Source organism: Daphnia pulicaria, chromosome 1 (assembly GCF_021234035.1).
Source record: "Daphnia pulicaria isolate SC F1-1A chromosome 1, SC_F0-13Bv2, whole genome shotgun sequence".
Classification (NCBI taxonomy): domain Eukaryota; kingdom Metazoa; phylum Arthropoda; class Branchiopoda; order Diplostraca; family Daphniidae; genus Daphnia; species Daphnia pulicaria.
In genome coordinates this window covers 10,307,961-10,332,253 of record NC_060913.1, presented here as the reverse complement: position 1 = coordinate 10,332,253, position 24,293 = coordinate 10,307,961, and the positions used below count along the sequence as shown (strand labels likewise).

At 43.0% G+C, this 24,293-nt stretch overlaps 3 protein-coding genes and 2 long non-coding RNA genes across 8 annotated transcripts; 2 read left to right on the top strand and 3 right to left on the bottom strand.

The window, feature by feature from the left end:
- Positions 1 to 1,443: 1,443 nt before the first annotated feature.
- On the bottom strand, positions 1,444 to 7,488 carry LOC124350296. Of its 2 annotated transcripts, XR_006920700.1 has the most exons (7): positions 7,392 to 7,488; positions 7,078 to 7,317; positions 5,875 to 6,264; positions 3,974 to 4,427; positions 3,597 to 3,904; positions 1,735 to 2,017; positions 1,444 to 1,641 (listed from the first exon to the last, which is right to left on the bottom strand). It is a non-coding gene; the product is annotated as an uncharacterized LOC124350296 (long non-coding RNA). The 2 variants fall into 2 exon arrangements; XR_006920691.1 differs by lacking the exon at positions 1,444 to 1,641 and having other exon boundaries at positions 1,681 to 2,017.
- Positions 6,426 to 6,659, bottom strand: LOC124351221. The gene is made up of 2 exons (XR_006921433.1): positions 6,571 to 6,659; positions 6,426 to 6,506 (listed from the first exon to the last, which is right to left on the bottom strand). It is a non-coding gene; the product is annotated as an uncharacterized LOC124351221 (long non-coding RNA).
- Positions 6,604 to 7,588, top strand: LOC124349601 (6-pyruvoyl tetrahydrobiopterin synthase-like). Its single transcript, XM_046800347.1, has 4 exons — positions 6,604 to 6,732; positions 6,814 to 6,900; positions 6,955 to 7,034; positions 7,098 to 7,588. Exons 2-4 carry the CDS (start codon positions 6,833 to 6,835, stop codon positions 7,379 to 7,381), a joined length of 432 nt encoding a protein of 143 aa, XP_046656303.1. The 5' UTR covers positions 6,604 to 6,732; positions 6,814 to 6,832; the 3' UTR covers positions 7,382 to 7,588.
- A 989-nt stretch (positions 7,589 to 8,577) lies between these two features.
- LOC124344544 (furin-like protease 1) lies at positions 8,578 to 20,668 on the top strand. 2 transcript variants are annotated; one of them, XM_046798112.1, is made up of 16 exons: positions 8,578 to 9,107; positions 9,753 to 10,004; positions 11,160 to 11,258; positions 11,367 to 11,546; positions 12,500 to 12,628; positions 12,755 to 12,920; positions 13,232 to 13,404; positions 13,795 to 14,004; positions 14,366 to 14,573; positions 14,671 to 14,788; positions 14,944 to 15,025; positions 15,115 to 15,325; positions 15,879 to 16,214; positions 16,761 to 17,153; positions 19,768 to 19,974; positions 20,149 to 20,668. In XM_046798112.1, exons 2-16 carry the CDS (start codon positions 9,753 to 9,755, stop codon positions 20,517 to 20,519), a joined length of 3,135 nt encoding a protein of 1,044 aa, XP_046654068.1. In that variant the 5' UTR covers positions 8,578 to 9,107; the 3' UTR covers positions 20,520 to 20,668. The 2 variants fall into 2 exon arrangements, with proteins under 2 accessions (XP_046654068.1, XP_046654073.1); XM_046798117.1 differs by lacking the exon at positions 15,879 to 16,214 and having other exon boundaries at positions 8,581 to 9,107.
- On the bottom strand, positions 20,669 to 23,963 carry LOC124348584 (zinc transporter ZIP13 homolog). 2 transcript variants are annotated; one of them, XM_046798806.1, is made up of 7 exons: positions 23,496 to 23,963; positions 22,789 to 22,981; positions 22,243 to 22,347; positions 21,883 to 22,172; positions 21,598 to 21,769; positions 21,343 to 21,513; positions 20,669 to 21,208 (listed from the first exon to the last, which is right to left on the bottom strand). In XM_046798806.1, exons 2-7 carry the CDS (start codon positions 22,919 to 22,921, stop codon positions 21,099 to 21,101), a joined length of 981 nt encoding a protein of 326 aa, XP_046654762.1. In that variant the 5' UTR covers positions 22,922 to 22,981; positions 23,496 to 23,963; the 3' UTR covers positions 20,669 to 21,098. The 2 variants fall into 2 exon arrangements, with proteins under 2 accessions (XP_046654762.1, XP_046654765.1); XM_046798809.1 differs by lacking the exon at positions 23,496 to 23,963 and adding an exon at positions 23,052 to 23,167.
- Positions 23,964 to 24,293: the final 330 nt, after the last annotated feature.

The window sequence follows — 24,293 nt, the reverse complement described above, 5'->3', positions numbered from 1 at the left end:
TTTTTCATTTTATGAATGTCAGCAAAAGGTCGAATAAACTCGTAGAAGTTTATCGTTTGAGTTTTTCTCAGTCGTCAACATGCATCTGACTGCATGATAAAGGATTCTCGGTAGACATACGAGCAAGTTGAGAGGCTAGCATGTTGGATTGGCCCCGTCAACAATGTCGATAATTTAGCGATTTTATTAGTCGCGATCAAATGCAAGAATAAAACAGACGATGCTTGTGGTAACCCGCTGACGTCTGGGTTTTGACTCGACATTTCGGCCAAGTTCAAAACATTAGCGCGGGGTTATTTGTAATTTCATATTGAGCAGCAGAATGTTGGCGTCAAAACAGTTCGTGCAGTAGCCTACGTGTCCTCGTTGTCGAGGGCTACAGTCGAATATCTTTTTTCGATCAAAATCCCAGTTAAGCAAATCTTTTAGTCGACCCAAATTAATCGAATGCAATTCACAAAGGCCGAAAAAAGCGTTATTTCTCTCGTGGATGTAGGACTAGTACTTTTTCTTTCGCTGCTAATGATTTCTACAAATATACGCGCAAGAACTGCATCACGAAACAGCTGCTGGAACGATCCTTGGCATAGGACCACGGAGAATTGCTTCGAACGAATTAGTGCGCAATGCGGAACACGTACATACAATAGTCTAGGAAAACAGTTAATTCCTATTGCATGGGAAACATTCTGTAATTTGACTTCCTACGCCAAATAAACCGAACTTTTTGTAACATTTTTAGACGCTTTGAAACCGAGTCGGTAGATGTCGGCATCGGTTGTTTCCCCCCACAAGTTCAAATTGTTTTATAACGACATTTCTCTCTGCATTTGAGATTAACTGCACGGCTTTTCGCTCGACAATGACATTTGGATATCGCGCAATAATTGGTCGTTATTAACACACAAATGGTATTAACCCGCCAGGAAAGAAGAAATGATAAGAAATTGTCTTTGTTACCTTACGACAGCGCATTATCAAACTACTTATCAAAACGCAAACACATCCGTTGGTCCAGAAAGAACATTAGCAAATCAGTCACCCATCAGTCAGTGACGTAACAACATTATCGTTCGTTTAAAAGGGAAATGTCACAATTTCCCGGCGCGACCAACTCTAATTAGTAAGAGAGAGCGAAAAAGCCACAAAGTAAAGTATACCTTTGTGCATATGCATTTTGCTCGGCAATGTTCAATGGTCCGTTTCCAGTCGAGTTGCCATGTGTGTGACACACATCCAGCAACTATGGCAGCATCAATTCGATCCTTTGAAAATATCAAACTTTTGCGTCGAGATCCGGATAGCAGATAGATGGCAGTCGCCGTTGTAGATAGCACGTAGTCCGTGGCACTTGAAAGACTCGGCTGAGACGCCCATTGACGACACATCGCGGTGACTCATGACGACGAAGCTCGTCCGCTTTTGGTCGCCTTTTCACTAGATAGAAAGAAAATAAAAAAAAAAACAACAAGAAAGACGTCACTTGTGCACGACATAACTCTTGGCTGACTGAGTATTTCGTTTGGATCAAGAGGCTCCCCTCCATTGAATCGTGATTGTGCAAACCTTTTATCCGCTTGGACCATGCACATCCAAACACTTGATCATATATACGGGCCCCCTTTTCTTTCACATTCGGCTCTGCACAGATAAAAAGCGACTCCTTCTGTCATTTTTTTCTTCCCCTGTGCGGCTGAATGCGTCATCACTGACATAATGGTATTTAAATAGAACCTGAAGGCGGGTGAATGTGTCCGTTAGTTGACAGCTCCTTTTCGGTCCTTCTTCAACGTCCTTTTTTTCTTCACCGTAACGTGTTTTGACGACAGGGGGGGGGGGGGTGTAATCATCTCTCGACCGAGTTTCCCCGGTAAAAAAACCGTATTGTTACACACTTGAATGACTCGAACCAGAAACTGTGGCTTTCATTCTCGGATGTTTCTTTATTTTCTTCTTCTTTAAAAAGAAAACGCTTCAAAGTCTATCCAATCATCCCGGGTCCCGGCGTTGTAAAAACCTAAAGAAAACACGGAGAGAAATGAAAAATAACAAACGGCTTTCAAATATAGATATACAGTCTCCTTTTCTTCGACACACGGGGAAAAAAGGGTGTCGGTTTATTTGACGACGTACGTTGTTAGTGGCGTTTTTTTCTTTTTCCTTATACACGAATCTATTTCTTGCTTCATATCGATTTATCGACTTGTTCTTTTTTTCGGGATGTGTTACTTTTTCTAGCATCTCATGCACTTTTCATGGCAAAACGTGAGAGGGCGGGAAGCCATGTGTCAATACTGGTAAGCATCATCCACTTGATACCTCTTGTCTAATGCTGAAGGCGGAAGACATGCCACGAAATAATGACAAGACAAATTGACACAAGCGAAAAGGAACCATTCGACAGGGAGGAATATTATGGATCGATGCGTTTAAACACACACACACACACCAGAGAGGGGGGGGGGGGGCAGAGAACTCTCGGTGAAATCCATTTTCCAACCCCTTGTGTGTGGCGGAGGAGTAAAAATTCTATTTGCTTTTCAAAAGTATCAAATGCCAGCAGTAGCCGTGCTGCATGTGTTTGTGTAATCTAATCGCTATATGTCACTCAACGAAAGTGGAGACGGCACGTGTGCAGCAAGAGAAGGGGAGGGGGCTAAAAGAGAGACACGTAGTGAAGTTAAAATTAAAAGAAGCTCTTTACACTTTGGGGCTTCCGGTCGGCCTTTGTAGGCGGAAAGAAAATGCGGTAACCTTCTGATTTAATTGAACGACGATTGATGCTAGGTCTATAAGTAATAGTACTCCCTCCCCCACACTGCCTAGCAGTCAAAGAGTCTCGGCAAGTAATTCTCGGCTGCCATTGATCCCTTGATCGAATTTGTGGGGCGGGGAATTGATTACAAGTAAAGAGGAGGAAACGGGAGCCGCTTATGACGAGCCTCTTTTTATTTTCATTTGACGAGGGGGAAGAAATAAGGAGAACTGATTGATTCGACCGCCATTTGATGATTCGCTTTCCGGCCCGTCGCTCGAAATGTGAGAATTCTCTCAAGATTTGTTCACTTCGGCAGAAACACCACTTATGCACGGCTAGGCATTTATGCATGTCGTCCCCCCCCCCCCTTTTTCTAGATGCGCAGTGCTACTACTACTCTATCTCGAATGTTTTCGGCTCGACGCATTTCCAATCTGGGGATATCACGAGCTGCACTTTCACGTTCTTGGCGTTACTACAACACCCAAAGTTTCTTCCACTGCATAATGGCAGAGCCGCCGACATCATCAGCCCACACGTCGAACCTTTTGCAGAGAGAGGCTGAGCTTTTGATGTACGTACCACACACCAAAAGGGGATCCATCTCGTGATACACTTCTCCGTGATTTACTTTTTTTTCTTCTTCTGGAAAGCCTGTGATCTACAATCCGGCGGGATATACAATAAATAAGATTGAGCGCTCTAATTAATTCTTTTCTTCTGTTGGCCCTGTTTTTGTATGTGTGAGAGCGAGTTTGATTTGGAGTCCTACAAAGAATATATATATAGAGAGAGAGTATCGTGTTCCGCAAGCATCCCCAATGGAAAAACCAATTACCTCAGTTCCCTTATAGACATCCGCAGCAGCAGAGAGTCCGCTCGACCGTCTGTCATTCATTCATCCATCCATTGCGCGTCCTCCTAGAAAGCCCACCCTCTCTCGGCTGATAACGGAAAAGATATTCCAAAAACGTTCGTGAAGAAGAAGAAGAAGAATTTGTGTTTCTTCTTTTTTGTCGTCACTCGGCTGACTCACGTAGAGTGAGAGAAAATAGAAGAAATGGAATCAAAAGGAGCCTGGGTTTATCGATTAACAGCTTTAGCGGATCTGTTGGCTCCCGCCGGATCGTGAACAAAAAGAGGCAACTGGCAAAAGAGGAAAGAGAAAGGAATCAAAGAAAGCGTTATCACACGGACCGTGATTCAGTTACGTACTTGTATCGAGCCTATAGGACGCGCCAAAGCTGAACGGTTGCTGCCTTCTTTCCTTTTCGTCCGCAGCAGCATAGACAATCCCGAAGGAGCCAATCACAGTGGCAAGACACAAAAGGGCCGGCGTCGTCGTCGTTCGTATAAGAAAAATCGGCTTCTATTCTTGAGTGTGTCTGCTGCTCGATTTGGTGATGTGAGGGGGGGGGGGGCCATTCAACATCTTTCCTCGCGCACACAGACGGGCGGCGGGAGTCTGCGGTATCACCGGATTCGAGTCGACGCTCCAGAAGTTGCGGGGGGGGGGGGGGGGGGATGCATTACCGAAGACGCGGATGCGGACGAGGGAGCCCCTGATTGATTGATTGAGTGCGCGACGGCATCATCAAAGGGAGTGGTTTCCACACTCCCTGGTAGGACTACAACAACAGCATGTGTGCAGCCACAGCATTCGCAGCTCCTGCAAACGACGAGAGAATGTACATACACAGTTAGAGAGAGAGAGACCCATCGGTTTCCATCAGAAAATATACGACCCCCTGTTTACTTCTCTTCTTGGTGATGGTGGTGGTGGTATATTTATTTCTCCTATGCACCGAGGGGCTTTTTGTGAGAAGGGGCTCCCGTGTTTGTGTATGAGCTTTACGGTGAGTGAAAGGGAAATGAAGACATTTCCAACAACGATTCTCACCTATTGGCATTTAACTGTCCATCGTCTTAAGGCTCTTTTCTCACAAAAAATTCCACCCAGGTTCCTCTATTCTCTTTGACGCTCAAGTGTGAAGGAAAATTACAAGTCTATAGGCCTGCCCTTTTTCTTTTTCTCCCTGGCGAAGCTATTTCAATATTCTACTGCTTAAAAATAAAAAGAACTTTAAAGCTAATGACGACTGGGCTGTGGGTATAATCCTTCCGAAATAGGGTCTCTAGGGCTAAGGAAATGAGGCAGCACTCTAGTGGTCCTGACGGCCTCTTGAGTAAATACATCCAGGGTATCATATAGGGCCGTCTAGCAGCTGTACGTTATACTCTCATCCATTTTTTCAACGGCCTAGAAAAGAAGAAATAAAAGAATGTGGCGCAAGTAGAGAAAAATTCATCGACTTGAAAAAGAAAAAAATTTAATTTCAACTCTGTTCTCTGGATCATAAGTTACTGCGGTTTAAATTTACATGTGGCAGATGGTGTAGGACATCTTTCACTTGAATGCACTACTAGTTAATAAGGGCGTGGTGAATACAAGTCCTCACAAGTCACAAACAAAAAAATTAGGCCATAAACACAGATTGAGTCAAAAAAGAAAAGACTGTGCATCATCTGGGTCTAGCGATATCATTTTTAGTGCTCGAAATATTCGCCTTGCAACACTCTGATTCTCGGAACATTACAGAAACTTTTTTGAAATGACGTTTGTTTGAAATTGCTTTTGGATAGCGAAATGGAATTTATTCAGACGGATGCCCTATTGCGTAATGCATTAGATATGATGACGAAACATCTCATCCTGATCGCTAATCGCTTTCCTACTGGAAATGTTAAATAAACACGAGAACTGTGTTTGTGACTTGAGTGAGATGAGGGAGAACCACTCTACGGAAAAAGCAAACACGAATGTCGGCTTAGCTTGTCAACTGGCACGATAGTCGACAGCACAATTTGACGTTTTTCATCATGTGAAAGTTACAAAAGGAATGTTGCAGCAGAAAAATTCATCAGCATGCCAACCGACAATAAAAAAACAAACAAAACTCAGATATGGTTATTTGTTATCTTTCATAAGTGAAGAAGCCACTTTCAAAGTCTCTCTGTCCAGGTTCTTATTACCTCACATTTTTCCAACATTTTAAAATTAGCATGCATTGTAGAAAAACCACTTAAATTCCAATATAGTTTTGCTCAAATCTTACCTACTAAACAGTTGTGCATGCCACGGTGGAGACGAGGAATTTCATGATGTCTATATCCACATGTTGGGCACGTGCACTTCGCCGTGATGTCTTTGATGTCTTCATTACGCAGACAAAAATCAATAACCATCTTGTTCATCCTGAAATAAGTTTTAGATTGCATTAATCACACGATACTTTACTTTTATAACGTTAACGAGCAGTTTGGCTTTGGCACATTAAAGAAAATGAAACAAAGAAACTTAACTTGCCAAGTTACCAACGGGAAAATAGATGACAGCCATTTTGAAAAGCGTCTGCTATTATTTAACGTTTACAGCTTTAAACGAGAGTGCTCAATCCATAATTCAACAAAAGGAGAAGGCGTTTATCTCATTTTATTTAGAGTATCTCGAATTCCAGATGAAGAACAATTAAAATATAAGAACGTAGAGTTTTTAGCTTTACAATTTGAGATAGGATACGATTTATTGATACAGACAAATCCGAAGCTGGGCGAAGGAGTTTATGGCAACAGAAGGTCAGAAGCGACTTTCTTTACTTATTTATTCTGGCAAAAAAATGTGGCTCTACATTTATCATGGAGCCACTTTTCATAACGCTTTCAACATTGAATTTATAGCAATCTTTTACTAAAAAATCGATAGCGTTTATATAAAAGAAACTCTTTTGCTTGATTGTGTTTTTGAATGGAACCTCGCGGTTTCATCCAAGAGATGGCTCTGCTCCTCAAAGAAAACAAAAATAAGAAATCATCTGTCAGAAGTCGGTTTATGGGTCACTGCACTGAAACTGAACGGGAATATATCTCGTCTGGTTTAGTCTGTTTCATTTAACTAAGGATTAGCAATAAATCTGGTGAGTGAACTAGAAAATAAAATTACGTAATTAGCTTGCTATCTTGCGTTAACTGTGTTGCCAATATCTCTTTGCATTCAGGTGTCGTAATTTCTGTACAATGATAAGAAGGCCGATCGCTTACCTCACAAGGAGGGAAACTTTTAGTGCAAGTCATAGACTACACAGGTGAGTCACTTGTCGAAACATGTTGCATTAGCTATTATGTAATCTCAATCCTAGTCCGCTGTTGACAGATGAAGAAAATCGAGAGATATTTTCCAAATGCAACAATCCAAATGGTCATGGGCACAACTACACAGGTACATTTCCAGATATAAAAGGTCAAAAGAGTAAACCACCAACCTGTCTTTTTTTTTCGATAGTTGAAGTCACCATCAGGGGCCCCATCGATCAGAAAACTGGAATGGTGATGAATCTGTCTGACTTGAAGATTTACATGGAAGAGAGTATCATGAAGGTGATGGATCACAAGAATCTGGACAAAGATGTCCCTCACTTCCACAATTTGGTCAGCACAACTGAGAACGTGGCCGTATTCATTTGGAATTCGCTGTCTGCCCAACTCCCGAATTCTAGTCTGCTCTATGAAGTGAAAGTATTTGAAACCGATAAAAACATAATGGTCTACAGAGGAGAGAGCGAATAAATCAACTAACAATGTACACTGAAAGCTTCTTGGACACGTTCCAGCAGTGACCGCACGATTCCGCGAACAGAGACCGGCTATCTTTGTGTTGTATTATACATCCCAAGTTCCTTTTGTTTTGTTTTCTCGATGGAAATTGTGTTGGCAAACGTTCTATCGACTTGCAACTACTGTAACTCATACACATATAAGATACTTTTTGAGAAATGTTGAGTTGTGTATTTATTCATGACGACGTTGCCATGATATATCCTTTGTATTCGGACACCTCATTACAATAACATAAAGTTATACGCTTTAGTGTATTGATGGGTTTCTTTTAGCCAAGAGTTTCAACTCCCTAAAGGAATTGATTAAAGTTGTTTGATAAAAAGTTTCAGGACGATGTCGACTGATATGTGAAATTCCAGTGAAAAACAAGGAAAATGTGAGAACATTAGATGACGTTTGTTTACCTTTTATTGCGTGGCATAGGCCCAACATCCTCGCAGATCGGCTCGGGTCGTTTATCATAAGCAAACATCGTAGATTATTGGATCGAGCTCAGCTGGGATTCGTGTGGATTGTTCCTGATTTAAAGGAAATATAAAGATCCTGGGAGAGAAACACACACAATAGGAAATAAAAAGAAGAGCCATATTCCGATCATAAATGTTGATATAGGCGATCGTATATACAGCACAGGGGGCATTGAGCAGCTAGACTAGAAGATTTGCACAGACGGGCAATAAAATTCCCCCTCATGAGTCTTCCTCTCTTGCACTCGGACGATATCCCTATAGCTGCTGAAAGCATCTAATAAATCACACACCCTTCCGGATTTGCCTGCCGGATCATGTCGACCAATGATTCGTGAAATTGATATTCAACCCCCACACACACACATAAATCTTTTTTGGGTTTTTCATGAATCAGGTCTGTCATCAGCAACGGCTTGATTGCGTTCCCCCACTCCGCCCCCTTTTTTCTTAGTTTTGTTTCTAATATACTTTCCTGATCTCATTTTCTTCATGATGATGATGAGTATCGTCTGTCTTCCCTCTCGAATAAAAATAGAAACTTAGTTGACCGCCAGGCGTCCCGATGGAGCCACTTGGCGTCTGCGCACGGAAAAACTCGCCGCTGCAGTTTTGACTTGACGGCAGCAATTGGCCAAAAAGCCTTTCCCCCCCACTCGTTTGGTTCTCCTGAATTTAGTTTGGGCTGGGCAGGCTCTGGCTCTCCATCGTTGCAACGGTTCCTCCTCCCAACTCACGCCGAACAACTACACACACAGAGTGCGAAACATACCGCGTGAGGAGCCCGCAAGGAACATATACACACACACACATATCCGGCTCTTTTTCTTCTTCCAACCTGAGAATAAGAACACCAATGAATGACGGAAATTTGTGAACTGGAAGAATCTCCTCCTCTACAGCGCCTTGAGCAGCAGTCGGCCATTTTTATTCAGAGTTTTGTTCGTTTTTTCCAGTTGATTTTCCCTCGTGTGTCGAGTGAGTGTCGGGTGTCAATGGGTTAACCGATAGGCCTCCCATTTTGATAGTCTTTTTTTTTTGTGCTAGCTCCACATTTTTGAGAGTTTATTTCGGAAAAAGAGAAGAAGAAATATTCGTGTGGACATTGTTGTGCTTCTGAGTGAGGGGGAGTAGTGTGTTTTGTTTTAATAGAAGACGCGCTAAGGGTATTTGATTACTTCCAGCAGCAACAACACACACACACACAGGTAAACGACCTTTTTGCTTGTGTTTTCCTCTTGGTATCTCTCTTTCTTTTTTGTTGATGATGGTCTATCCAACAACCCCAGCGAAAAATAAAAGGACGTTGCGTGTGTGTTAAAAAACGAGGGGAGGAAAAAGAGATAGAGAAGAAGATGAAAGGAAGTTGAAAAGAGAAGCCAAAAAGGTAAAAAACCAAATGGTAGGAGAAATGCCAAGGTGAATAAGAAGAAGAGAACCTCCAAGGCTGTGCAGGTATCACAACACACAAAGGCCATTGGGAAAAAGAGGAGGGAATGCTCTACTAGCTCGTGAAATTTCCCGACTTCTTTTTCTACTTTCTGACGTGGCGTGACCAATTTCGTGACGGCATACGCGATGGACTAACGCCACCTGGCGTAATCGCACTTGAAGAGAATCGTATTTCTTCTTCAAGTTTTTCGCTGTCATTGAATTTTCGCCACAGCGAGGTAAAGAAGAAGAAAAACAATCGAGACTTTGTGGCCTTGGATGAAACCTCGCCCCAATCACAAGGTTTCCTCAATAACCGCTTCCTCCTTCGTGTTTTTCTGGGTTGCCAACGTGTTGCAACGTGTGGGAGTTTGTGTGTGTGTGAACGTTTCGCCTCAATTCAACCGAAATCTCTTTTGCAGATGGATTGGAACGGTTGCAGACAGCAGCAGCAACAGAAGAGGATGTCGTCTGCTTCCAGCCGGATTTTGACGATGCTGTCAGTGGTGTTGCTCGTGTTGGCCACCGGATTGGCAGCAGCCGCAACTTCATCCGAAGAAGACGATGGATCGTCCACACCGCCCTTCACCGATCAGTGGGCAGTTCACATAAGCGGCGGCGACCAAGTAGCAGATGCCATCGCAGCCCGTCACGGATTCACTAATCTCGGAAAGGTAAAAAAATTCAATTTTTTCATCCAGGTGAAAATGCGCCAGTGTTCCCGACGGACACGACATATGTGTCAAGTGAAATGTTTATTTATTATCGCCGGTTTCTAGAAAATATTCAATTCAGTTGAAACACACAAATAAAAAAGGAGGATAAAGAGAGAGACCGACACAGTAGTACTATAGCCGGAGTAAAAAAAAAAAAAACTAGTATACATGTCCGTCGGGTTGAAGTGGGTCCGCCATTTGGTGTGTTTTTTCAAAAAACTTGTGGGCGGTCCTTTCCAGTCTGAAACCCTCTCTCCACCCGTCCAAAAATAGTCATCGTCCCTTGCGCGTGTTTGTTTTATTATACTGGTGATTCCAGCTATGCGGCGGACGGGCGAGGCTGCTGTTTTATATATTTGGACCGTCTCGCCCAGACAAAAAACCTCCCTCTTCTTCTTCTCTATTTATGAAGTGCACACGATCGGGCGGTCGCTTACAAAATTGTTTATTCACTTTATTCAATTCCACAGCGTCGCATTGTCATGGCAACCAATAATTACTTTGTATGGGGGGGGTTGGTGGTGGTGATTTTGACACAGAAAAAAGAAACTCTGGAAAATCTGGTACGATCAGTCATGCGACTGGCCCAATTTGGGTCGTATTGTTGACGAGACGACGACCGATGCGGTCATATTGATTTTCGTGTCATGAGCCAAATAACAAATACAAGAAGAAGAAGAAGAAAAGGGGTTGGCTAGGGGTGTGTGTAGGAGGAAGGATATATCTCTCTCCCCCGTGTTGACACAGTCCGGAAGTCGGTCGGGATTGCTCGGGTCGGCCCCAAATATTAGAAAAGGCATGTCGTGGGGGCTGCTCTTCTTCTTCTTGTTTGTAACTGGACTTTTGGGGGGAGTATTTGCGCTGCACGCACGTTACCGTGAAAAATGATCATTTGACATCTCATCTGTCATTTTCTCTCTTTTGTAATACGACCGCCGCCGTCGTTAGATTCTGTTGCTATCCGTCGGTATGTCAGTTATTTGATGCCGAGCAGAGAAGAAGAAGAACAAAGCCGGCCCCACAATATGCCCGTCACGCCTTGTGATTTTCTGTCCGTGTTTCTTTCATATCGACATTTCCATTTTTTAATTATATCTTTTCTCGTTTTTCTAGATATTCGGAGATTATTATCATTTTCAGCACCGGAAAGTGGCCAAGAGGTCGATAGAGCCGGGCACAGTCCACAGCGAATTACTCAACAATGACCCGGAGGTATGTGTCATCATCATCCCACACACAATTTTTTATAAAAATGATTTTTTGCTCCGCCAGACCATTCAATCAATTCGCTCCTTTTTTATTTCTTGTCCGCTCCATTAGGTCCGATGGGTAAAGCAGCAGGTGGTGAAGAAACGAGTCAAACGGGATTTCATCCAAGACACTTCTTCCGGCCGATCACCGCGATCGAGAAATGATCGCAGACCGTCGAGAAAGGCAGTTGCCATCCGATCGGAGGTTTACAACCTCAACGATCCTCGCTGGACCCAAATGTGGTACCTGGTATGTACCCCCTTTTATTCTCTTTTCATATCTAATAATTTAACATTTAAATGGATTCGACGGAACCGAACGATGAAATCGGTTGATTGTGCTGATTCCCAATTCCAAAAAGGAAATGCGCCCAAAGGTAAATCGATCCTGTTGTCGAGATTACACAGAGAATTCCCCGAAAATCGGTTCTTAATTTATGAAAACTATCACACGCCGGATCGATTCGTAGGAGCTTCGTATTGCTTCGTTTGGAATCGTTGGCCGTGTCTGTGATACTGTCCACCATCCAAGACTTGAACGGGCTACTCCTCACTCTATACACAACGTGATATCCGATTTTTACCGAGAAAGTTCACGGGTCCGTGGGGCTATCAAGTTTCGCAGACGCCAACAATATCATCAGTCGTAGTTTATTCAACTATTTATTTATTTTTCTTTTCTCTGTTTTGTTTACACCCTTTTACGAGGGCGTCTATCGATCGCGCTCCTTTCCTACCCGAGTGTCTGTGTCTGTAACTCGAGTCTGTCTCTCTGTACCACCACCTCTAACTGGTATAACTGCAATAATAGTCAATGTGCACGCTGCACAGTTCACACGGTCCTTCGCTCAATGACCCTTTTTTGGTACACGTCTGTGCTCCCAGCAAAAGAAACCCAATAAAAAAGAATCGCACGCAACTTTTTTTCTTCCGGCGGGGGATAGCGGCGGGAGCTTTTGATGACAATGATGCTGATGGAATTGGCTGATGGACGACGTTGGAACGTGACGATATCATTACCAAGACCTTACTAAGAACTATTGATTTTGGTCCTCTGCTGGAAAGGGAGAAAGAGAGTTAATCCGGATGGGATACTACTACGCTAGTGCGTGGTGGAGTTTGTACCAGCCGCCTCCGTTTCTTTTATTACTATTGTGTACGTATTTCATTGTTTGGTTTTTTATTTTTGTTCGTTTGTTACAGAACCGAGGAATGGGACTTGACATGAACGTACGGGAAGCTTGGGCCGAAGGCGTGACCGGAAAGGGAACAGTGGTGACCATCCTGGATGATGGACTGGAAAAGGATCACCCAGACATCCGCCGGAATTATGTACGTCAACAAAAAAGAGAATTCAAGTGGCCGCTAGACCCTTTTTTCTGAATGATCAAAAAAGCCAACGACACAAATCTTCCCTTTCTTCTTATTGTTGTTATCGTTGATTGCTTCTCTTTTCAGGATCCCTTGGCCAGCTATGACGTCAACAATCACGACGAGGATCCCATGCCCCGTTATGACCTGATCGACTCGAATCGCCACGGCACGCGATGCGCCGGAGAAGTGGCAGCTGAGGGCAACAACTCGATCTGCGCTGTCGGTGTAGCTTTTGATGCCGGAATCGGAGGTACGTTACGTTATACTCTTATATATCGATTCAGTTTCCCCCTCTCTCTCTTTAGCATAATCCCCCTCCGCTCTCTAAAGAAATCCGAATATGCAAAATGGGCGCCGAGTGTGTGTTCCATTCAGATATATGTATATATATCTACTACACATATTCAATGCTCTGGGGGATGATGAATAAACAAGTAGTTGTTTCCCTCACCCCGTGGGGAGGTGTTGACTTTTATATCGACTGCAGCGTGTGTATACATGTAAAAAGCATTTGACATTTATCAGTTTTCTTTCTTTATTGATTCTCTGGATGGTATATAGGAGTGCGGATGCTGGATGGCGATGTGACGGACGCCGTAGAAGCTCGTTCTCTCAGCCTCAACCCGCATCACATTGACATTTACAGCGCGTCGTGGGGCCCCGATGATGATGGAAAGACGGTAGACGGCCCAGGCGAGTTGGCCACGCGAGCCTTTATCGAAGGAGTCACCAAGGCAAGTTTCTTCTGTCTGTCTATTTCTCTCTTTTTATTCTCTCCAATCCATTTTCACGGGAGAACGAGGACATTGAAGGATGGCGGGGTGAGAGAGAAGGGCGTTCTATTCTCTTCGGCCGTATCACGTTCCTCGTCCTGTTTCTCTTACGATAATATAAACAGTCGACGGGCGAAAAGAAGTTGGACGCCAGCCCGGAAAACCCTCGGCCGATCCTGTTGCCAATTCATTGGACGGGGGGAGGATGTTGATTATTTTTACGTACCCGCGAGGATTGTTAAAACTCGTCCGTTGGGGTTTAATTGGCAACGTTTCTCTCTCTCTCACGCCGACGGTGCAATTGGATTTTTATTTTTATTTTTGAAATTGTTTCGATTGTTTTTTTTTTAGGGTCGCGGTGGTAAAGGATCGATCTTTGTCTGGGCGTCCGGCAACGGTGGACGGGATCACGACAACTGCAATTGCGACGGCTACACCAACTCGATTTGGACGCTGAGCATCAGCAGCGCCACGGAAAACGGTTACGTGCCCTGGTACTCTGAGGCCTGTTCCTCCACTTTGGCCACCACTTACAGCAGCGGATCATCCGGCGAGAAACAGGTAACAATGGCCCCCCGCCATTATCATTATACGTGAGACGCGAAAAACCCGCACAAGTTCAAATGGCTTTTTTCTGGGGGTTGTTTATTTCGCTTCGGTGTCATCATTTTACCGCCGTCATTCAATACGGCAGTGGGGTGGGTTTCGTGTTTCACATCAGCGTGACCATATAACATATCGGTCATTTGGTATAGATAACCGCTGAAAGGTATCCAGGCGGGGGTGAATGGAACACGACGGAGGGCGATCACGTTTCTCTATTTTTCCAGGGAGAGAGATGCATTATTTCTTTTCGGGTTGTTTATTTTTATTGTTGTTGTGTGTAACATTTACGACGATAATTTTGTTGCCGGCGGTTTAGATCGTGACGACCGATTTGCACCATTCGTGCACGGCCAGCCACACGGGAACGTCGGCATCGGCCCCGCTGGCGGCCGGCATTTGCGCATTAGCCTTGGAGGCTAACCGCAATTTGACTTGGCGTGATATGCAGCACATAGTCGTCCGAACGGCCAGACCGGCCAACCTCAAGGCGGATGACTGGCAAGTCAATGGAGTCGGCCGCAATGGTATCGAATCATTTTCTCAAATAAACCAACCAACATCAAACGGAAAAAGTTGAAAGAAATAACAAAAACGGTGGTTTTATTTTATTTTATTTTACAGTGAGTCATTCGTTCGGTTACGGACTGATGGATGCGGCCGCTATGGTCCGTCTGGCTCGCGGTTGGTTAACAGTTGCCCCCCAGCAATTCTGCGAAGTCCGTGCCCCTGACACAAACAGGTGACCATTATTACTTCCCTTGTGATGATTGTGGCCGGCAGGCCACTGCGGCCGTCTGTCACAGTCACACAAACAAGTACCGTCATTAGTAGTATCCCCCCCCCCCCTTTTTTTGAAATGAATCATTCATTTTGATTTTTCTCTTTTATTTTTAGATTAATTCCTGCTAAAAGTCAGATCAAAATCCAGCTGACTGTCAGAGAGTGCGCCGGAGTGAATTTCATGGAGCATTTGCAGGCAAGAAATGATGATACAAAATATGTTGTGTGTGTAATTGCCGGATTTTTAGCATGGCTAACTCAATTTCCTGTCTCGTCTCTTTTTAGGCTCGAATAAGTTTGGCGGCCGTTAGTCGAGGTGACATCCAGATCCACTTGTCGTCTCCATCGGGAACTCGTTCGACTCTGTTGGCTTTACGTCCGCACGATTCTTCGCGTAATGGATTCCATTCTTGGCCGTTCATGTCTGTCCACTATTGGGGCGAAAGTCCCTTTGGTGTGTGGACGTTGGAGATTCAGAACGAGGGCCGATATCTGGGTAAGATTATTTGAAGGAGAAAATATGTCAAAAAAGAGATCCAATAAGTGGGCGAGAGGCTCTTGCGGCCGAAATGTACAGAAATATCACGATCGATGCTGCCCCAATCAAAACTGACGCTGAGTGTTCCCGTCACGTGCACTCGCCTACCTCTTCTACTACTAACGTCGGTGGTGTGGAGATCCGCTCGACAGCAAGGAGCCAAAAAAAAGTTGCGCCTTTAATCGATGACGGGGGGATGATGTCTATTCCGGCCCGGTCCGGTCGATCGACTTCAGACACACCACAACTCTTTTTTCTTCTTCTTCTTCTGTCTAACCAAGTTAAAAGAAGGACAAGGGGAAGGGGCTTAAGTTTGACGTGGAAAAAAAAGAAATATTTTCTTCGGTTCAATGTCTTGTGTATTTTCCGGTCGAGTTGCGGTTTGAGTAGGAGGAGAAGGACTTGTATTCTAAACTAGACTTTCCCCCCTTTCTCTACACTCCTTTGTCTGCATGCCCTCCCACACACACTCAAACGACGGCTGGGCGTTACCTCTGTCGGTCGCATTTAGGTCGGGCGACGCTACAGGACTGGGTGCTAAGAATATACGGCACGAAAACGGATCCTGTACGCACGGCGAGATCTTCTCCGTCATCTTCCAACTCGACCAACAACATCAACAACCTGGCACTGCCGACAACGACGCAGTCATCAATCCGGCCGTCGTCTGGTCCATTAAGCGCCTTGACTTCTTCTTCTTCCTCTTCCTCTTTGATGACGACTGCCGCTGCAATGACCGCCAAGACTCCGTCACTCACTGAAACACCAACTCTACTGGACGGTGGTCGTCATGTCGACAATGTCGGGCCTCGATCCGGCCACGATTCAGTCCCACGCTCCAAAACAGGCACGTCGCATGAAACACTAGGCGCTCCCCAAAAAATTCAAAATGAGGATCGAATTCTTTTCCCAAGAAAAGAGGATCGATCGATCGGGTGTATTCTCATTAGGAGCGACGTTCTCCTAATGAGAAAGGACACGGAGTACTACCGAAAGTAGACTCCTTTTTTTCCCCTTCCTGTTTTCCTCCTGAGGATTGTCGTGTAGACATTGTAGAGGGAATGTATCGTCTGCCAACCCCTAGACGCACCCCTCATTGTGTGTCTTGCTCCATTTCCAGCAGACGTCGTTATCCTCATTTGCTCGTTAGCTCCGACAGCATGCAACGGATGATGAAAGGGCATATTTGCATGTGCGCAGTACGCAGATCAGACCTCGTATAATTAATATTTCGCTTTTACTCGTTTCATTATCTCAAAACTCATTTTCCCTTTTCTGAAATTGTTGTTTGTTTTATCCAGCATGACAAAGGCATGTGCACGGATCTTGTGGACCCCAACTCGTTTGGAATTGTTTTTAACATTTTTGTGTTTTCTGTTGTTGTTTTGTTTAGCTACGCTGGCCGAGTGGAATGTGGCCGTCTACGGGACCAAGGACTCGCCAGATTCTAGGGCCGCTATTTCAATTGCTCCGACTGCAGCTCCTCCTACCCTGCTGCCGACGGTTGCGGTGCAACCGCCTACGCCCAGAGTGTTGGAGAAGGAAGTGTCGACGAGACTCCAGCCACCGTCGACCTCGGCCGCCACCGTTTCCGCCGCTGGCGATTGGCTGGACAAATCGACAATTCATCAGAATAATTTGGAACAGAACAACGCCAGAGCTTCTTCCTTGCCGAATGGTGGCCATTCTCTCCTGGAACCCGTTACCGTCTTGAGCAGCAGCAGCGGTGGCGCTCGAGTTGGCTGCCGGCCTGGTCATTGGGACTCTGCATCCGCCGTTTGTCTAAGTACTTGCCTCGCCCTAGTTACCCTCCTAGTTTCTGACGATCGTCTCATACCATGGACTCGTTTGTTTCGGTAGCTCACGCACTCACACACAAAAGACTTTTTTTTTTTACCACCACCTCTCTCTCTCTCTCATCCGCAACTACTTGGCAGCTACAAATGGCCCCTCCGCACTTTCATGTGTACTTAAAAGCGGTCCCAGTTTTTTCGTAATTTATTTATTAAATATTTCCCCTCTTTAAAAAAAAAAAACTAATCGATATAAGCGGACAGTGAGAGAGAGAGAGAGAGGGAGATATGTTTTTCCCCCCTTCCGGCCCATATCCCCACTTTTTTTTTCATTATTATTATTGCCATTTGGTAGCTTTCCCAGACATTCGAAGAATAGAAAGCCCTATACCACCATTCCTGATCGAATGAAAGATCAAAGTAACACGATCGATGAGAAATATCGCCAGCCGGGACCACACGTTGCATCCCCGCCTCTATTTGATTCTGTTCCATTTCTTCTTCTTCTGAGCCGATTTATTTTTATTTATTTATTATCATCATCTTTTTTTTTTTCCTTGAAAATAATCCTTTTTTCTCTCTCTCTCTCTATTATTGTTATGTGTGTGTCATTCTTGCCGGTCCGCTCTCTCGCCCCTCTTATCACGACCCCACCAGCTACTACTCCAGTTTGTTGGAACAGGACGTTTTTCTTTTTTATTCTTTTTCTTTGCGTTGTGCGAGTTGGTGGTCTGCAAGTATAAAAAAAAAGTATCTAATCCTCGCCCCCCCCCCCCACTCAACCAGTCCCTGATTATTATGGTGTGGCACCACATCACATACTCCCTACAAAAATACTTTACTCGTGACGTAATTCTATTCATCAAAAGGATATTTACACACACACACAAAAAAATAGGATCAATTTTTTTCCAAACTTAAAAAAGAAAAAATTTTTAACCCACCAAAATCCCTCTCCCACCCACAAAAGAAAAATCACGTTGTTTGTTTCAAAGTACAAACTTACTATACCACAAAACACTCAGGCTGCTGATTTTAGTATTAAACAGGAGAGAGACAGGGGAATTGAGATGTTTGAAAAACAAAAATTTAAAAATGGAAACAGTTTTACTTTTTCTTCCTCGACCGAGACTCAGCTTCCGACCATCCACCTCCTAATCCTACCACAGACTTACTATTTGAAACAAAACATAATATTTTAACTCCGGTCGTAATTTTGAAATGATTCATTTTTTAGGTTTTCATTTTACTGTTTTCTTTTTCGTGTACATAAAATTTAAAACAAAAAAAAAAGTAAAAAAGGCAGGAGAAGATTTATGAGCGGGCGCGTTTATGTGTGTTTGTGTGAATGTGTGTGTAATTGTTTGCGTGTCCCTCATTTTCTACGAAAAAAAAAAAGGTTTTTTTATTAATTTTTTTTTTTTTTTAAATCGAAAATTCGTTTTTTTTTGTCTGGTGCCGAATCGTGAAAAGAACCCCCCATTTTTTGACACGAATGGGTTGTATTGATGAATTTTTATAAATAATATATATATATTATGGTGATGTTCTCGGGGAATTACTTTTTCAAAAGAGGAAACACAAATCGACATCTTGATGACATTTTTTTTTTTTTCAAACTTTTCCCAGACATTTTGTTATACAACTTTTTCTTTCTTTTTTTAAAATTGAAAATGTTCACACAAAGTGCAGCCCAGGTTGTGAATAAAGAGCATCGAAATTTTGCTGCAAATCTACCAAATCCTTACAAACAGAAAAGATCAACCCATCTTTTGTTTTTCTTTTTTACTGTCTCAACCTTTTGTATCCCTTTTTCAAATCCTTCCCATTATTTTAAAAAAGAAATTTTTTAGAGCTTCTCTAATTGGCCTCTAGAGTCTAGACTCTTTTCTTCTTACTAAAAAATAGATTTATTATTTATCAAGTACTGGGTGATGGCTTAACTGTATAGAATGTTTAACCTCATTGTATTATTTTTTTTTCTTATTTTCACGTGTGTACTAAGTACTTCCCACTTTCTTAACCGGAAAATTCCACCGCACCCGCCAGAAAAAAAAAACTAACTGTCAAAATTATCTATTCATTGACTTAAGTTCTTAATTCCGTATAGCTATACGCTTTGTTGGACAAGTAGGATTTCTAGTCTAGACCCGGGGGTGTAAATATATACCAAACAAAGAACGTGGGCCGCATACTGTGTATGCGGTGGTCCCACTGCACAAACACACGATACACACTAGACACAGTAAAACCACACACTCATGCAAAAACACATTGACACTGTTGGTTTGGGGGTTCGTTTCTTTTATTATAATGCAAAAAAGGTGTTCACGTCCATCCTCCTTGGGTCAACCTTCCTCTCCTAGATCGCAATTTGGTGAGTGGCTTTCTCTTTTATTGTCGTTTTATTTAAACAAGAAAAAAAATTACTAATTCTTTCCGTTTCACCCTCAACTCCTTGATAGTTCTGTCCCTTTTTTGAAAAAATCATTTTGAACTGCACTTTGGAACATTTTTTTTACCTTTTTATTGGAATTTCGTGATGAGTTCATTTCTTTTAATTTTATTTCTTTTTCTTTTTCATTTGTTACCTGTGAATAATTTTAGTGTGCGAGGATGGCGGTTTCCTGTTGCAAGGCCAGTGTGTAGCGACCTGTCCCGAATCGACTCACGCAACCAACCGGACGGGATTAACTGGGATTTTGCCGTCCTGCGTACCTTGTCATTATTCTTGTCTCACGTGCGACGGACCGAGTGATTCTGAATGCGTTTCATGCCACGCCGATTCACAACTGAAATCCGTCATCTCGCCAGGTATTATTAATCAATCAAAAAATAACAACAACAACAACCTGAAGGGAGAGGGTAACAACATGGTAATTTTAAAATACACAAATAAGAATAAGCCGATGATCTCATAGTCTAGCTAGAACTTCAAATTCTAATTTATCTTTTTCTAACCTTGACACGTGTTGACTGATGGAACAGGATTCAAGGGCAGAACGGAAAAGTATTGCCACCCACGAGAATTGGCCACTTTGCTGGCCAGCTACGAACGTTGGTCTCTTGGCGTTGAATTAGCGCTGGCCTTTAACTTGGCCATCGTCGTCGCTTTGGTGGTCTTCCTGCTTTGCACAAGAAAGCCGGGCTGCGGATCTTCCTGCATCCTCAACTGCTGCACCAAAGGAGGTGCTAATCAATCTGACAAGAAGAAGAAGAAGAAGAAGCAAGAATATCACCACCTGGTCTCCACAACGAGTCTCAACAAGTCCAGCAATCTGGTGGTTGATGTTTACACTGACGAACCTGATGATGACGAACCCGAGTCCCAACGGCGACCAATCATCAACGACAAATGATAGGGAACAGATCTATGGAGATTAAATTGTTTTCTTTATTAGTTATGAATCTTAAATTTGTTTCTTGTCCTTGTGTGTGTGTGGCTGTGTGTTTCAAGAGGATATGTGGTTTTGTGTCAATAGAAAAATGGTAATTTTTTTCGTCATCATACACATCTTACTTTTTTTTTATTCTCACGCCAATATAACATTTAATTTTGTAACACAAAAATCCCCTGAAATGACTCGCTTATTTAAATGTTGTTTTTTTTAATAAAAAAGGAAAGAACAACACGCATAAGTTGATCCCGGATACGACATCACAAAAACACCATGGTAGGAATTCCTTGATATTTGTTTCTTTTTTGCCATCTAACACCCCCCGGGAAAAATAATAATAAACATGTGGGTGCAATTTAACAAAAAGAAAAAAAAAGTTTCTCGTGATTAAAGAAAAGTTTGGTTGGTCATTTGCTCGCGTGATTAATTAAAGAATACTCTGAAAATAATGAAATCATGTCTGTCATATGCAATAGGGCGACGTGACAAATTTGATGATTTAGTTGTTATGGTCTTTGCGGCGGGGATTATTGGAGCGTTTCAATCGACTATTAATGAAACGCCAGCCGTGGCGGCGATACCGGCCACCACAAAGACCAATTGTAAAAAGGATTGTTTCGGATGCGATTCCTCGAGAAGTTCTGGAACCACTGCAAAGATGAAATTTAAAAAAAGAGAAAAGATGTTACACAATAACCAACCAGACAACAAAACAATATAAAAATGGCTGGTGAAATTGCCTGGAGATGTCAGAAGAGAAAGTTATTATTTTCTTTTTCCTTACCAGTAACCAAAGCAATATGGAGGAAGCCGCCAGCTGTAAAGGGTAGAATCCAGGATGTAATACGACCATCGGCCAGGTCTGAACCGTTGGATATTAAGGCCGTCATAGCCCCAGCGATCCCGATAGTTGCTGTACCAAGCTGGGCCTTTGCCGCATCCCATCGACCGAAACCTACAAAAGAGGGCCGCTGTTTTATTAGTCTGACAGCAATAAAAACTGATGAAATAACAACAACAACAGAAAAAATGTGGATACCTGCTCGGAGCAATATAGCAAAATCTGCAACTTCATGTGGTATCTCATGAAGAAGGATGGCAGCCGTTGTTAAAAGTCCCACTCGAGTCGAGACGAGGAAAGAACCGGCCACGGCCAAACCGTGGGTGAAGTTATCAATGCCGTTAGCCAACAGATTCAAGTAGCCCGTCACCTGTGGAGATCAAAAAATATATACCGCCGTGTTATCTCCTTTGTTGTTCAAACATCTCGGTCCCCTTTTGTCAATAACAGGAAACGTTGATTTTCTGTTTGTTTTGTACGTACTTGTTTTGAAGACATTCCGTGGAACGGATTGAGCAGAGATAATTGCGACGGTGGGGCGGAATTCTTCCGTTTGGTAAAATCTTTCTTTTCTTGACGTTTCTTGTCGCAGGGATCGTTATTGTTTTGTGTGTCAGAGTCCTCGTCTTCCTGCTGGGCCAATTCCTGGCTCGACTCGTTATCTTCGGCTGCCTCGGCCGTTGAGCTGAGAAGTCGTTCCAGTAAAGCGAAGGCGAACAATCCAGCAATGAGCCACATGCCCAGTTGGACTTGCCCTCGGTTGGAATCATTTCCTGTCGTGGAAAAACCAGATTTATTTATAGTTATTTCTTCGAGTTTATTAATAATAAAGAGTCACAGTACCGAGACGAATCAAGTGCCAGGCTTCGGGCAACAGGTGCAAGAAAACGTCACCCAGGAGGCCACCGACCGCGAAACTCAGCAAGAGTCTGAAATTTGGACTTTGTTCTGTAAAAAGGGAGAAATCATGAAATAATAATTCAAGGTTTACGGTACAATCTCAAAAGACAAAAAGTTTTCTTGTTCCGCTGGAGCGGTCAGAGTTCATCAAAAAGTATCATAATGTGCGTGTGTGCAACCCATCAATGTTATCTCATTGTGCAGGCGCGGTCGATCAATCCCGTATGAACGAACAGAAGCGGGCTCTTTATTATCTCGGCGATAAAAGCCCACACACACTGTCATGTCATCCATTATTTTTGTTATGCCGCTGCTCCATCGGCAAAAGCCGAAAAACAAAAATTATTAATTCCGTTTAGCCTTTAGTTACCAAACTTTGACCCGCAACTCTTTGGCTGTTTATGGTAATTTATTATAGGCTTAGGTATAATAGGCCTAGATTTGATGTCTGTAAATGGTAATGAGAATGCAGGTTATTTAAATATTTACCTAAAGGAGTAGATGATGAGGGATTTTTCAATTTAGACGGATCAGGAAATACGAGGAGTGGGACGATGCCACTGAGACCGACGAGCATGGCACCAGCCACAGAACCGATCCACGGATGCCATTCAGAGTCCATTGTTTGTGAATGTGTAATTTGACGGAACCAATTATCAGCAATAAATTACACCACCGTCATCTAAACAAAAGAAAAACACGTGAACATAGCGGAACAACCACATTGGCAATGAATAATAAATTTGTATCACTAGAGGCAAGAGAACCAAGTTGAGAATCAGAGCAAATCCAGTGGTACGACCCTGCATTTCATTTGACATTGCCGACCGTTCAGAAAGTTCTGATACCGTTCGTGAATGCATTCAATTGTTATTTTTAAAGAAGAGGAGCATTACGAAATGCCTTTACTTGGGGCGTACTAAAAAAATGTCAAAACGAACGACCCCCACGTGTCAACAAAGTTTGTTTACATATTATACAGGACCTTCATTATCGATTGTGGACAGAGTGCAATCTGGAAAGGGCGTATCTTCGTCTGGCAATTAGTAAAACTTACAAGACAATGGTGACCTTTAATATCATGCCCTGAAAAGTCCTATACTCGTAATTAACGCAGTGATTGAAACTTTCGGCTGCAGCACTTTGAAGAAGGGGAGTTTCTGACAAGTTGGAAATCAGCAGAGGAAACTTCTTACTTGGAATTAAGTTCTTGAAGTTGATGAAAGCATTCAGTGAGAGTTTTGCTGTCCAAGTGCTAGAAAGAATCTGCTCAAGCAATTTCTCTGTATAAATGGTGGAATAAAAGACGATCTTCTATTTTGTTTTAAAAGAAAAAAAAGGGGTTGGAAAACAAGCCGGCACGAAAAATGGCACACGTAAAATGTTGGAAGTCACGTAGGCCACTGGCAGCAGCACTCCCAGAAGGGAATATCACATGGAGAAGACGGAAGAAGTCTTACTCGTCGTGGGTCACACACACTCGTTTGAAAATTTGACACACTTGTTACAATGTGATTTTTCAATGGCACTTTCAATAAAAGTTTGATCTGTTGGTATAATTCACGAACGAAATAGTTCTAGAACAAATTTGTTCGAGTGGTGTACGCGTCAGCTAGCCTTGAAGAAAAAGAATAACAGACTGCAGAGTTTTTCTTGGTAAATAAATGAGGGGAAAGCTAAGGAGGAGCTAGGGTAGCCGGGAGCTATATGTCCTCTTTTTCTTTCCGCGCGCTTACTTCTCAAGCGCCTCTGGTGTTCGAAATGTGAACCAACTTTTTTCTACAATACAGACGACATTGCAGACGACATTGACAACAATTTTCGAAAAACTAAAATGTCCTCTCTGATTAAATTGATGGCAAGTCAAATTAAGTTAATTTGAAGTAGAAAATGATTCAAGGTGAACTTAAAGTTCAATCTTGTAAGTTCAATGTACTTGGTTGAAAGTAGTTGTTCATCTTGGATAAAATCCAAGTCCTAAGGTATAATCGAAA

Excerpts from the sequence above, each read along its gene's own strand:
- LOC124344544 (XM_046798112.1), top strand. The coding sequence starts at position 9,753 with ATGGATTGGAACGGTTGCAGACAGCAGCAGCAACAGAAGAGGATGTCG. Across the intron at positions 14,789-14,943 it reads CGTGCCCCTGACACAAACAG|ATTAATTCCTGCTAAAAGTC; the intron begins GTGACCATTATT and ends TTTTATTTTTAG. Across the intron at positions 19,975-20,148 it reads GAAATCCGTCATCTCGCCAG|GATTCAAGGGCAGAACGGAA; the intron begins GTATTATTAATC and ends CTGATGGAACAG.
- LOC124349601 (XM_046800347.1), top strand. The coding sequence starts at position 6,833 with ATGATAAGAAGGCCGATCGCTTACCTCACAAGGAGGGAAACTTTTAGT. Across the intron at positions 6,901-6,954 it reads GCAAGTCATAGACTACACAG|TCCGCTGTTGACAGATGAAG; the intron begins GTGAGTCACTTG and ends TCTCAATCCTAG. Across the intron at positions 7,035-7,097 it reads TCATGGGCACAACTACACAG|TTGAAGTCACCATCAGGGGC; the intron begins GTACATTTCCAG and ends TTTTTTCGATAG.
- LOC124348584 (XM_046798806.1), bottom strand. The coding sequence starts at position 22,921 with ATGGACTCTGAATGGCATCCGTGGATCGGTTCTGTGGCTGGTGCCATG. Across the intron at positions 22,348-22,788 it reads CTCATCATCTACTCCTTTAG|AACAAAGTCCAAATTTCAGA; the intron begins GTAAATATTTAA and ends CCCTTTTTACAG. Across the intron at positions 21,514-21,597 it reads TGCTATATTGCTCCGAGCAG|GTTTCGGTCGATGGGATGCG; the intron begins GTATCCACATTT and ends CCTCTTTTGTAG.